The 14144-nt window shown below is 39.8% G+C and overlaps 1 protein-coding gene across 1 annotated transcript in view; it reads left to right on the plus strand.

The window, feature by feature from the left end:
• Positions 1-2980: 2980 nt before the first annotated feature.
• The window catches only part of thbs3a (thrombospondin 3a), a 91809-nt gene continuing 80645 nt past the window's right edge, over positions 2981-14144 (plus strand). Inside the window, 1 exon segment of the mRNA XM_028794075.2 lies at positions 2981-3397. Coding sequence (XP_028649908.1) covers positions 3307-3397 — 91 coding nt within the window. The 5' untranslated portion in view covers positions 2981-3306.

Consider the following 14144-nt stretch of genomic DNA (forward strand, 5'->3'; position numbering starts at 1 on the left):
TCCTCAGATTCCCAAGGATTGTCATTTGATCCTGAGCACTCCTTCACTGACCTCACACAATTAAAGTGTTTTATAACTTACAAATGGGTAGGCATGGTAAGGCCCTAATTTTCAGATGTATAGCCCTGTTTGAGCTATGATGACAACAATAATAATATTAATTTTATTTATATAATACATTTCAAGTGATTTCTAGATTAAAATTGATTACAAGATAATAAAATCAGACATCCATACAATCCCATCCATGCCACCTACTTGTATAACATGAATAAAAAACATCAGCATATAGGTTTTACAGGAATGAACCACAAATTCAAAAAAGTGCAAATATATTGCAGCACTGTGTCCATACATAAAACAGATAAAAGTGAAGTGTTTATGTAAAAGCTATAAAACATTGTTAGTATAAGTCATCTCTTAAAAGTGTCCCTTGGGAAGGTATTGTAAAGCTGCAATGAGCCTGCCATCTAATATAGTGACAACATTTAAGATAGACCTATTACTGCTTACAAAAAGGATTTGTCTTCATACAGACATACAAATGTTCTGAGTGACTATCTTGTAAATATTCACTGACATCCAGAACACATTGTGCTTAGCAAGTGAAACTACGGTTAGGCTATACATGTGAGTGTAATTAGGAAATGTAAAATGTGACATGTTGTCATTACCCAGACATCCCAACCTCGAAGAAACAATGCTTGTTTGTTAGGGGTCTTAGGGTCTTGTATTGATTTGGAGAGGAAGGGGCATCGCACCTTCAGATCAATTCTGGGTATATAATTACATAAATCATTGCTGCTTCACTACTCCAATTAGCACACTTTATTTTAAACTTTACAACTACATACAGCATACCTAGTTGATTAACAAATCCTCACATACCTCAAAATTATAGCAGTGTGTATTGATGAATTTATTCATTTTGCAAATTCACAAGAGTGAGCTGAACACTGAATTCTGTCTTTATCTGAAAGGCTCTACAATAAAAGATGTAAACTGCACCTCAGCGCTGGTCACTGTTTCTTTCAGATATTCCTGTTGCTGTGTTGTTATGAAAACATATTGTAATGTCCATGCCTTTCTTCCCAACATGATGTGCTCCGGGAAGAAATACAAAATATTTATGCATTTTATAAAATTGTACTGCAGTTTTTATTCATAAAAAAGTAATGGCTAAAAACTGATAAATGGCATTTAGCAATTGTTATTTCTTCCAATTCTGTTAATGATTACTTTAGCACAAATTTGATTTCATTTATATATATATATATATATATATATATATTGTCGCAGGGGCTGGGGGGGCGACCCGGCCGGGACGCCCCGGAGGACCGGAAGAGGGCTTACACCTTCCCCAGACCACGTGGGGGCGACCGCCCTGGCGGCTATGAGGACCATGGGTACAGAGCTTGGAAGCTCAACCCTGTAGGGGCCCGTGGTCACCGCCAGGGGGCGCCCCAAATGCCTATGGAGCCCTGGACCGCAGAACTTCTGCCACACCCGGAAGTGCTGGGGGGAAGAGAAGCGGAGACACCCAGAGTGCTTCCGGGTGCGCAGCTGGCAGTTCTGCCACACTGGGGATTGGAAGAGGCCGGTGGAAGATTGCTGGGAATCACCTGGAGCACATCCGGGTGATTATAAAAGGGGCCGCCTCCCTCCGTTCGTTGGCTGGAGTCGGGAGGACGAGTAGATAAGGTCTTGGAGGAGAGGCAAGGAGGCGGCCTGAAGAGTGGCCAGGACTTTTGGAGACTTTAGGGGTTTGTGTGGCACTGCTCTAAATATGGAGCACTATAATAAACACATATTGGGTGAGTTCAACGTGTCTGCCTGTCTGTGTCCGGGTCATCTTCCACTATATTATATATATATATATATATATATATATATATATATATATATATACTGTATGTGTGTGTGTGTGTGTGTGCTAGTGCTTTTTTTTCTTTGCATTGAGTTTGAGAATCATGTGTGGGAGTCTTGGAGAAAAAGCTTATTCTCGGGAGAGTCAGTATATTTCAATACCTGCACTTAACACTGTTGCAGATTTAAATCAATCTGTGATTTTGTTTCATCTTGCAGTAATGACAAGCAGGGCTTTCTGCTTTTTTTCTCACTGTCCTACATTTCCTTGTCACCGTTTTCTCTCCATCTCCCCAATCGCTCATGGAACAGGCCAAATCAGTTGAAAGAAAGGCCATGCCATTGGGAATTCTTCCAAGCCTTCTGATGGCTAGTCCGGGCCTGTATATATACCACTCCGTAAAATAAATAAATAAATTCATTATTACCTCTGAGAAGGATAACTTGAAAGTTACAAAGGTGAAGGCCAGTGAGGGAGTACAATGTTCATATTGTACTCACAGTTCAATGCAGAAGTCCATTGCTTCTGTTGTGGTTTTTACATTCTGGAAGTGAATGCTTTTAAGGTAGACCTAACTCCCACTTCAAGCTCTCTAACTCAGTTGTGCTAGCTCTATTCCAGCAGCATTAGGCGCAGGCCAGGATGTCAGTCCATTGCAGGGCTCACTTGCACATACTCACACACACTGGGCTGTTTATTCTGCTTATTGTACCACATTACTGATGTATGTTTTGTATGCAACGTTTTGTTTCTGATATTTTCATCAACGATTTTAAAGGTAGGTCAGTTGTGTCTGTGTCATTGAAGGATCTAAGCCACAACACTGTAATTTATTCAAGCAGGTCCTTTTGCCGCCTGCTGTCCGTCATTTTGCAGTTCAGTAACTCGTTATTCTCCACCACAATTTGTTCGTCTTCCGTGTCACTTCCACCTACAAAGAGCCACTTATGCTGTTGTGCCATATAAAAGACGTTATATGAAATGAAGATTTATTGATAATAATACAGAGAAAGGGTATGTGTGTATAAAACGAAACTGAAAACACGCGGAGGATATTCGCAGCTCCTCCCTTCATTCAATCATCGCTGGAGTCAGCCACTTCGACTTTCGGAAGTTCAGCTTCTGTCCCTTTAAAAATCAGACTTTCAAAGAAGTCGCAGATTCCTGAATGGGAAGGCTGTGTGTGGTGGACGTGTGTGATTGACACTCCTTTGTGTCTGCCTTTCTCTCGCCGCTGGTTAGTGACAGTGCGCTGCAGGAGTGGCAGCTGTAGTAGTCGGGACTCGACGCCAGAGGCGAGGTGCGATTAGTAAACTTCGGGAATCTCCAAAGACTGTAGAAAAAAAGTTTCCGTCCATTTCAGAACAGTGCTTTACTTGAAACGCCTTCTGCTGTTCCTGAAATCCAGTTTAGGTGTCCTTCACTTCTTACCTTGGACCATGGAAGAAAAGAGTTGGTTGCCAGTTTTGTTTTTGTTAGCCGCAGTAATTGGAGCCGGAATATGCGATATAGACATCCAAGACATGCACGGTAAGTGAGCTCCGCGCAGCCCCTGGAGTGCCCCCTCCTTCGGTTCACCTCACATTTACTGGTTGCACTCACCTGACAAGCAATGCCCGGTGCAAGTTTCATAGCATCCCTCGTCCGTTTGTGAGTGTGTGCGAGTGAGCGTGCGTGGCTACAGCTGGCACAGACGTGAATTTGTCCTATCTGTTTATTTGCGTTTCTTTCGGAATGTTATTTGATTGATAATGTTAACAACACTGCAGTGTCGGAAAGGATATATGTTTTACATTTTGACAAACTTTAAATCCCTCCAATGAATGCGGATTTCTTTTACAGGTAATTTATTAGAAAGGAAAAATGAACGAAAAAGAGTGACGTGGTCAGATAGGACTGCATTTTTGGCCAGAGGTTCAAGATGCACATCTGGAATGCAGACGCTGGCGAACAGAATGTTGCAGCTTGAAATCTGTTCTGTGACTCGATATGTTGGCCCTTTAAAACTTTTATGGCGTTTTATATGCAATCTGTGCATAAATAAAAGACACAAGAAAGAAAGAAAGAAAGAAAGAAAGAAAGAAAGAAAGAAAGAAAGAAAGAAAGAAAGAAAGACGATGTTCTGTTTTCTGCTGGTGGTCCGCCTAATTTCTTTAACCATTGCCGCCCACTTGTCAAACTGAATAAGCGCACTGCTGTCTGTCAGAGTGTGAAGCGGAGCGCTGCGTGCGCCTCTGTATATTTTGGAACGAAAGCTTCAGTCAATGTATATATTGTGGTACACAGGCTTGCATATGAAAATATTTTAGCCGTTTCCATATCTGGAAAAATGATACCTAATGGTAATTTCATTTTCCTAATGAGCAAGACCAATGCTACTGAGTCAGAACACTTACAACCATTCAACGAGAAAAGTATTCTTTTGAGTAGATCCGCCCATCCATCAATAATCAAATCCTTAGGTTCGAAGCCTATCTTCGCTGCGACGGAATCAAAGCAGCGACCAGCGTTGCATATTCAGGACAACTTAAAGTTTCACAGAAAAAGGTTACAACCAGAAAATATTTAAAATCAAAAAGCATTTCTTTGGAATTTTCTCTAGAAAATCGTGAGAGAGGAAGAAAGCATTTAATTTTAAAACAATATTTTTTTTTTCTTTAGAGTGAAATGCACCTTTAATATGGCTTTATAAAACTGAATCTGTAAATGTGGTAACTGCATCCTGCAAGCAGATGCACTGTGTTAAAGAAAAAAATAAAGAAAACATGCTTAAACATGATTAACACGTTTTTTAGTCAATCATTCTAAAACACCCTGCAATCATAGGTTTGGTAAAACAAATCACAGTGATCTTTATGCGTTTACCATGAAAGCCTTCTTTGTTACACATGGTTGTATATAGAGCCATTACTGCATAATTAGGAACACCGTGGTTAGCTGTTGCATTCTGCATGGCTTTTTCTCCTGCTACTGCAGTTGTCCGTCCACATCCCTAATGTCATACATATTGAGTCAAATGGTGGCTCCTAATTGGCCATGTTTGTGTTTAAGTGTGTGTCCTGTAATGCACTAATGCCCTGTCCAGGGCAGTTTCCTGGCTTGCACTCAGTATTGCCAGGATGGGCCCCTGTAACACTGATTTGGAATAAGCAGGTTTGAAAATGTTATGTTAATTTTAATTTAATGGACTTATATGAATGTATGTAATGAAAGAGATAATTAAAATTATTCATAAGTTTACATTAGTCATAAGCCCTGTGGAAAAAAAAAATCTCTCTGTGACCTAAGTTTATTATTCCACAATTAAAACTGACCTCTTGAATTAACAGTTGCCAGAGTAATAAGCATAGTTTTTCAAATTTGCCACAGTAAGTGTATAAAACCTACAACACACTGTAAGATAATTCAGTTTATCTCATTGTTAAGCAAACTTCCAAACAACAGCTCTGTACTCTATGTAATAATTACAAATGTAATATACCTAAAGTCTTTCAATGTGAACACAAAACATTATGTGGAAACATGAACAGAGACATCTGCCAATATATACCAAAAAATACAATTTCAAGGCAGGATAATTTTATTAATTGCCATTGTGTATAAAATATACTGCCTATAACACAAAATATATATCCATTCTAAAGTTTCCAAAATTGTTTTTATTGTCCGTCCTCAGTATTTACAAATGACTATAAATGTCATGTACATCTTTAGTATAGACAATATAAGAGCCAAAGCATCTGGAGAACTGAAATTTGAAACCAATGAATTATGACTTCAGTAGGATATGGTTCACAATACCCATGTCTAACAGAATTGCCAGCATGGTGGTCTATCCTTAATGGTCTTGAAAAGGCTGACAGTGCATTGTATCTTTAGGGATGAAAGGATGCTGGTTGACTAAATAAGCCCCTTCTGTTTGCAAAGAATGAAAGAAGTGAGCCAGTAAAGTGCAAATCATTTGTATTTATTAACAAATATTTTGACCTCTTGTGATGTTTGGAGATTTGGATGGCAGAAATAGTATAGCCATAATTGTGCATATCCTGAACTGGCTTGTTAATTGGTGAGGTTTTTAAAAATCAAATGTTACTGATAACTTCCAACTTTTTAGAATGAAAACCTAAGTAAGAACATGCAAAAAAATTCAAATAAAGTAGCAGACACCAATATAACATAGATGTCAAAGGAAAACTCTCATAAGTTATCATAATCAATAAACTCGTCTCACATAAAAGAGTGTTCTAATAGCATGATTGACCCATTTATCTGAGTAAATGAAATCTGATTTTTATAAAGTTTTCTTTTCCTATTTCTACAACATTGTTAGCCCTTTTAAAATGAATCTGGTCCTTTTTTCAAAACTTGCCAAGGTTCCCACCTAAAAGGCAATGGTGTTGGCTTGTCTGGCAAATGAATGTGCCCAGTATGTATAACTCAGTGACACAAAAGCCATGCTGTTTAGTTTTGTTATGTGAAAAATGCCAGACTAATGATGCTTATAAATGTTGTAACATACTTTGTTTTAGTACATTTATCTAGTAAGAATGTAAAATGGAAAATATTATACATCATTACATTTTAAGGAAAAACTGCAATAAACCAATACTATTCCATAATTTTTTTTTGTTATAAGTCAATTTCAATATGTTTCCTGGTGCTTTTATTTGCAACATATTAAATTAACTAAAGCACGCTGGTTACATGGGTGGTTGGTAGACATTTGGAAAATGTTTGTGGTATGAATGATCATAAAAGGGCAGCATGGTGGTGATGCTGCTAGCACTGCTGCCTCATGGTTCCAACATGTTGAGTTTTAATGCTGTGCCTAAATGTTGTCAGTGTGGAGTCTGCACATTTTCCTTGTGTTATGTGTGGTATTTACTCAGAGGTCTCTGTTTTTCCTCCCCCACCCCCAAAGATGTGCTGTTTAGGTTGAGTGACAACTCCAAATTAGTCCTGTGTGAGTGTGAGAGTGGCTATGTGTGAGGCAGGCCCTATGAAAGACTGGTGCCCCGTATGCCCATTGCTTTCAGGATAGACTACACCCATTTTGAATCGGATTAAGTGGTTTGAGAATGTTGTGTTATGTAAATTGTTCAGAGTATGTAACAGACATTTTTTCTACTTCTCACATGCACATGTATTGATTCCATCCATTCATCTCGAAAACCCGTTTTTTCCTCAGCACGTTTGCTGGACATCCATCCATTTATATAGTAAATGTGCATTTTATCTTTATACAGCCAGAAGCAGAATTGATAGGCATAAGGCTGCAAAAACTCAATGAAAAGAGTCACAGTCCATTATAAGCCAAACTGACACATATGCACAGAGGGCTAAATTAATGTGTTTAGGGTCTTGGTGAGGTGGCAGAAAAGCAAGATGCCCTAGAGGACACTGTGAAAATACGCACTCAGAGAACAGGCCAAGAACAGAACATATGAATGTGAAGAAATGAGACAATGCACATATGCTTTCATTCACTGATTTCAACCATTCACTTACTGAACCCACATAAATTTTGAGGTCAGTAGGAAGTAGATCATACTAGTAATTGACTCAAAGCGGGTACCAGTTGTAGACAGGACATTACTCCATTGTATGGCACATATCAGCACTCACACAAACAAGGTCAGTAACCCACATGTGTTTGTGGAATTGTGGGATGGCCACTTGAGTACCTGTAGAAAAAGATTCCACACTGATACTCATCTGACTTGGGTTTTGAATCTAGTCTGCTAGACCTGATCATCCCTGAACCTCAGTACTACAGTACTGTAATGACAGGAGAGATAAAAACATAACCTATTATTACTTAAAGTGAAAACCACATTTGATGTCCCCTTCTGCATAGAAGGGATAGCTCACTCTGTATGCTTATGACTGGCACCATGTAAAAAATGCATAACAAAACTGGAAGGTGGAATTACCTGGAATAAGAAATGGGGTTCCAATCTCTAATTCCATTTGAAAATCAGAAACAAATGGCACTACTGGAAAATGGGCATGCTTTAGTCTCCCAAGATATGCCATGTGTTTAAAAGAGTCAATTACTGAAACATAATCTGACCTCGCATAGGCAGAAAGACATAGATATGGAAGGCGCTTTATTATAAACAGAAGGATATATAGTATTGGTAGGTAGTACTTCATTCATTCCGGGAGTAAATTGAAAATATGTTTACATTTATTTAATTGTTTTACATTTTTTAATTTAGCGGATCATTTTATCTAAAGTACCTTCCATGAGCACAGAAAAATGGGTAAACCGTGCAAAGAATAGGAACTTTAATCATTGTATGCACAAGTGTTAAGATACTATAGAAAAGCTATTGAATAAGTTACATTCCAAGTCAAACAATGGATACAAATGCATTAAATACATAAATACTATCAATTCATTCAGTACAAGACATGGCATCGTAAGGACTGTCGCTTGTATATTTTGTATCAACACTTAAGCTACACTGGCCAGAATGAAATTGCAAGAATGCAAAATGAGAAGACAGCCTTCAAATTGTTCACAGTTGCTGAGTGTAGGGTATTTATTTTAGGGACTGAACAGTCTCCTCCATCCTGCACTAAGGTTCAGTAAATGAGTGAAAGAAGGAATGTCCGTTATTCAACGACCATTTTAGCAATTGCCATTCTATGTTGTCACCTGTATGCTTGGCTATATTCTGAATAGCTGTTGTTGTTATGGTAAAAGTGATTGCAATAAAAAATCAGTTGGCCACAAAGCCTTTCTAACAACATTGCCTAAGTCTAAGACAAAACCAACTAAAATGATAATTATTGATATTCTGTATATAGGTGACTCTGCTGTTTTTCCCACTCTTTAGAATAATTCCAGATTACTGTGAGCCTCTTTGCCAAGGCAAGCAAGAGTCCATGTTTGTCCTTTGATACTAAGAATGAAGAATTTTATACCTGTAAGTCATTTGTCAGGTAACTTGAGCTTCATAAATTACCATCTCTGCGGAAACTCTGGATTGCCTTCCATATGTTTGCATCCAGCTGTTTCAATAGAAAGAAACAGAAGTTCAACACTGCATTAGCTGTTCCAGTACCTCATTCAGAAAACTACACTGATGGGTCAATAAAAACCTTGACCTCAAAAAGGAAACCAAACTAATGATTTACACTACAGTATAAGGATGTTTGCCTCACTATCAGCACTTTCTCCTTTAAGTCTCTCTATATCAGTTGGGATGATTGCTGCTACAGTCACACTGATATAAGTCAAAGATGATCAGTATTTAAGCTATGATCCCACAGAAACAAGTATGCTGGATGGGCTACAGCATATGAATGCCCACTTCCTTTATCTGAGGCCAGTTCATAAAGCCCAACTAACTCAGTATCAGAAAACATTTGATGTTACTGACAGCCACAGTACATACCCTGTGGTGATGCCTGATTTGTCAGGCAGCAATTTACTGTGAGACCAACTGCCCCTTTGATGAGCTGAACAAAAGACAATAATGAAAGAAGAGGGAGGAAAACCCAGATTTACAGAGACAGCTGCCAAATGGAATCTCTTGCCGCATGGTTACATGATCTATGGCTTGAATATTGGACTCCTCAGCTATCTAGAGTCAATCAAATAACTTTAATGGGTGCCATTCCCATCTCAAGTTACTGCTGAGAGAGGAAGAGACAAGAAATAGTTGATCACTGAAATTTCTTATACTGAAGACTTCAGCTGATAAAAGTGCCATTTAATCATAGGTGTGTTGCTTTGTTCAGACTATTTTCATTTGATGTGGTTTTGTGGTCACTGGTAACAGTACAACATATATAGACAAATATTCATTTTCATACATTTTTATTTCAGGCTTTTTTATTATTGTCTATACCACATGTGTCCGGTCTTGGCCATGTAGGGCCACAGTGGGGAGTTTTAATCATGTCCTAAAATGACATAAAGAAATGTGTTCCATAAACATTGAGAACTGGTTTTTAAGTAAGAAAGCAAAAGGCTTCTAGTTATAGTGGTCCTCCGGGGCCAAGACTGGACACCCATTCACCTAGTCATTTTTTCAATAATATGCTGCAACCAGGGCAACTAAAATCATAAGAACTGGATTGTAACTAAGAAGCTGGTTGAAGTGAAATGCTGTAGCCACTGTTGCCCTCCAGAGTCAGGAGTGGTCACTCCTAGTGTATACAGTGCTGTTTAGTACATGTGATGTAACAATTTGTATTCATTGCTTGAATGAAGGATGGCTGCGAGGGCTCTGAGGGCAGATAAGGAAGTGTTTGTTAGAGAAATCTGTGAGCAAGTGACACACCATCTATGGTCTAGTGACCCACATCCTGCTTACAGAAGAATCGAAGCATTACACATATACAAATCTGTTTTTCGGAGAGTTGCAGTCAGGGCAAGTTATGGTACAGTCTTCAAGGATGACACTGCAGTTGTGACCCACTGGGCTGGCTACTTTGAGCAGCTATTTAAAGCTGACCCTCCGGCTAGGACGTTGGATATCTCTGGGTCCACAGTTCTTGAGGGTGATCCTCCTATTAGCTGTGAACCACCCAATCTCACTGAGGTGAACTTCTCCAGGCTGGTGGTACGGCTGCCCTCCTGGCATTGCAAGCAATCTTTGCTTCCAATTGGGAGACTGGCATTATCCCAACTGAATGGAAAATGGGACTTTTCATCCCTATCAGGAAAGAGAAGCGTGATCGCCTGGATTGCGGCAACTACAGGGAGATAATACTGCTCTCGGTGCTGGGTAAGGTCCTTGCCTGGGTTGTCCACAACAGGATCCTAGATCACATCTACCAGTGACTGGAGTAGTCTGGTTTTACGCCTAAGAAGTCTACCATCAACCACATCCTGGCACTGAGGGTTCTCATGGAGAGTAAATGTGACTATCGGCAGAGTTTCATTACAGCCTTTGTTGATTTTTGTAAAGCGTTCTTCTTGGTTTATTGAGCTGCCCTGTGGGACATCTTGAGGCTTTGCGGGATCCCCTCAAGGTTGCTGGATATCATGGTTGGGCTGTACACTGGTATTGTGAGTGCTATGCAGAATGGAGGCAGAACATCTGCATTTTTCCCAGTTGATTCTGGGGTTTGTCAGGGGTATATTCTTGCTCCTACTCTGTTCAATGCTTGCATGGACTGGGTGTTGGGCAAGGTCATGGGATCCAGCAGCTGATGGGCATCTGTTGGTGAAGAAAGATTCACTGATCTTGACTTTGCTGACAATGCTGTGATCTTCGCAGAGTCAATGGAGGCTCTGGGAGAGCATGGGGGGTCGTGAGGTCGCTGGAAAGGGATGTGGGGCGCTCCCAATGTCTTTGCAAAAGGAGGAAGGTCCAAGTCTTTAGAGTCCTGATGCTTCCTGTTTTGCTATATGGTTGCGAGACATGGACGCTATCCAGTGACCTGAGATGAAGACTGGAATCCTTTGCTACTATGTCTCTTCGGAGAATCCTTGGGTACCGCCGGTTTGACTTTGTGTTGAATGAGTGGTTGCTCATGGAGTCCCGAATGAGGAACATTACCTGCATTGTGAGAGAGCGTCAGTTATGGCAGTACAACCATGTGGCGTGATTCCCCGAGGGTGATCTGGCTCGCAGGATCCTCATTGTTGAGAACCCGAGTGGCTGGACCAGGCCAAGGGAATGCCCATGTAACACCTGGCTGCAGCAGATAGATGGTCATTTCCGGAGGGTGGGACTGGACCGTGTGTCAGCCTGGTGGGTTGCCAACCAGGATCCCGAGCTGTTTCATTGCGTGGTGGTTGTGGCAACGTGCTATACCAGTGCATGCTCCCCAACTGGACCTGACCTGAATTGAATGTTACATCATTGGTGTTGAACCTCTCAACAAGACATGTCGGACTCAAGTGAGCAGCTGTTCACATTTTTTTACATGAGTAACCCTCAGAATAGAACAGATATTGTGGCATTTTAAAACCTCAGAATCACTGAATTGCAAAAGTACAATCAGCATAAAGGTGCAGAGTAACTGATTCCTGCTAATTCCATTCTCCTAATGTTAATGTACTACATGCATATGACCCCTAGACCTCAATAGCAAGCATGTGGTGTTAAAGTGGAAGGCCAGCATGTGGTAGAGTTCATGATTCACTATTATTATTATTACAAGAGCATTACATACAGAATCTGAAAGCATCTTTGTTGGGATACTGCAGTAACAAAATGTGTATATAGTGTTCCCACCATAAAAGCTGTGAAAACAAGCAAACCAACCAAAAATACAACTGCATTTTGTTTATAAAGACAAGATTATGATTTCTAACTAGAGTAATACAATTTATACAGTAAATATAAATCCATCCATCCTTCAATAAATTTATAAACCTGCTTAATCCAAACCATGAGACGATCTAACCTATCCTGACTGCATGGGGTACAAGGCAGGAACCAACTATGGATGGGGCATCGTTGAAGGATTCAGTTTATCTAACATGTTCGTCTTTGGAATGTGTGAGGAAAGTGGATTAACTTGAGAAACCAACTATGCAGACAAGGGAAACTCCACAGAGATGGTGACCAGGGGTTTCCTTTATAAACTTTTGTGTGGATTGGAGTGTAAAAATATGTATACAGCTTAAACAAAATCCAGTTTAATGTATATGCACATTTTTATGCCATTTACCTTTATAAATCACAATCATCTTATAAACGTTTTTACGTGAGTGTACCTCAATCCCCTCCTGGTTGCCACCCTGAAACAATATATGGATTATGCAAATCATCCTTGTACATATGCAGTGACGATGCTGCAGGTTGTCTTTGGCTCCCTCCTGATGATTTGAGTCCTATGGTGCACTCTGCAGTCTTCTGCAGAAACCTTACCAACAAGCCACTCATCATGTATAGTACTATCATGTCTGCCAACACTACTTTGCCTCAAAATAAATGAGTTCCAGGTTGACACAGACCACTGAGCCTTTTGCCAGTCACATCTTGGCATCACAGATGACTTGTGTGTTAATGGAATGTATCTGCTTATGGTTAACAAAAGCAGCTTCATTCTCACTTTGTGCCCATATTTCAGTGAGTTCAGTAAAGTGCTCCAGCAACATTAGCAAAACTGGATACTGCTGCAAACTGTCATTTTATGTAGGAAAAAACATGAATGTAGCACTCTGTCAGTTAGTTAATGGCTTCCAGCACAGTGGGCATGATGGAGTGAAGCTGAGATATTTCTGACTTCAGACTACAGCTCCTTGAGATGTGTTAACAGGTAGCCTATACAAACTGACGGGAAACCAAAAAATTGCTTCAGTGTAAATACTTAGAATTAGCCCTCTTAAAAAGGAAATTAAAATACAGTCTGAACATCATACTAATTACCTTTATGGTTTAATGTTTGTCATGTCAATGCACATTATAATATCGGCTTGGTAATATGAATTATTATTTGTGTAAGTTGTCATTTAGCTGGTATTTCTGCATTTCCATGCTTGATCATGGGTGTTGTCATCTCCCTGCTTCCCTGAAATGTTGCATACGCATGGCTCAGAGCAGCCGTAAATATACACAAGTTCTCCCATCAAGTTTTCTTTTATAAATCTGACTTTTGTATGGAAAGTTGCTGACAGACATTTTGGCCTCTTTTTGTGCATACTTAGGTTTGATAAATCTGACCTCAGGGCTGGGATTCAAACTTACGCTCATGGAGTAGTGCTAACTTCTATGCCACCATGCATTGTTAATTTATTTAGTTATTTAGCATAAAAACTTTTTATCTACTTAGATTGCACTACCTAAATTGCCAACTGATGCTGGACATTAACTTTATCATTAAGTGATAATGTGTGTAATGGAACACTACATAGACACAAGAAAATCAGTCACTCATTTTCTAACCCTCTTAGTCCTGGGCACCAGTCCATCACAGGGAAAACACACACTAACACAGCCCATCCACACACTAGGGACAATTTAGGACCACCAATTCACCTAACCTTCATGTCTTTGGACTGTGGGAGGAAACCAGAGCATCTGGAAGAAAACCACAGAGAAGTGGGGAGAAGATGCAAACTCCACATGGGGTAGGAGCTGGGATGTGAACCTTGGTCTCCTTACAGTGAGGTAGTTGTGCCATCACTATGCCACACAAGAAAATGTTTTATCATTTCCACTTTTTGTGTCCAGTATCTACAGAAAACATTTTTTTGAAATTTTGTAGATTTGTTGTATAATACTCTTTTCCAGAAAATTAGGTCGTACATTGGTTAGTGCTGCTGTGTCATAGTTCTGGGTTCTGATAGTGTCTGTGTGGTCTT

This window comes from Erpetoichthys calabaricus, chromosome 2 (assembly GCF_900747795.2).
Source record: "Erpetoichthys calabaricus chromosome 2, fErpCal1.3, whole genome shotgun sequence".
In the NCBI taxonomy this organism is placed as follows: Eukaryota; Metazoa; Chordata; class Cladistia; order Polypteriformes; family Polypteridae; genus Erpetoichthys; species Erpetoichthys calabaricus.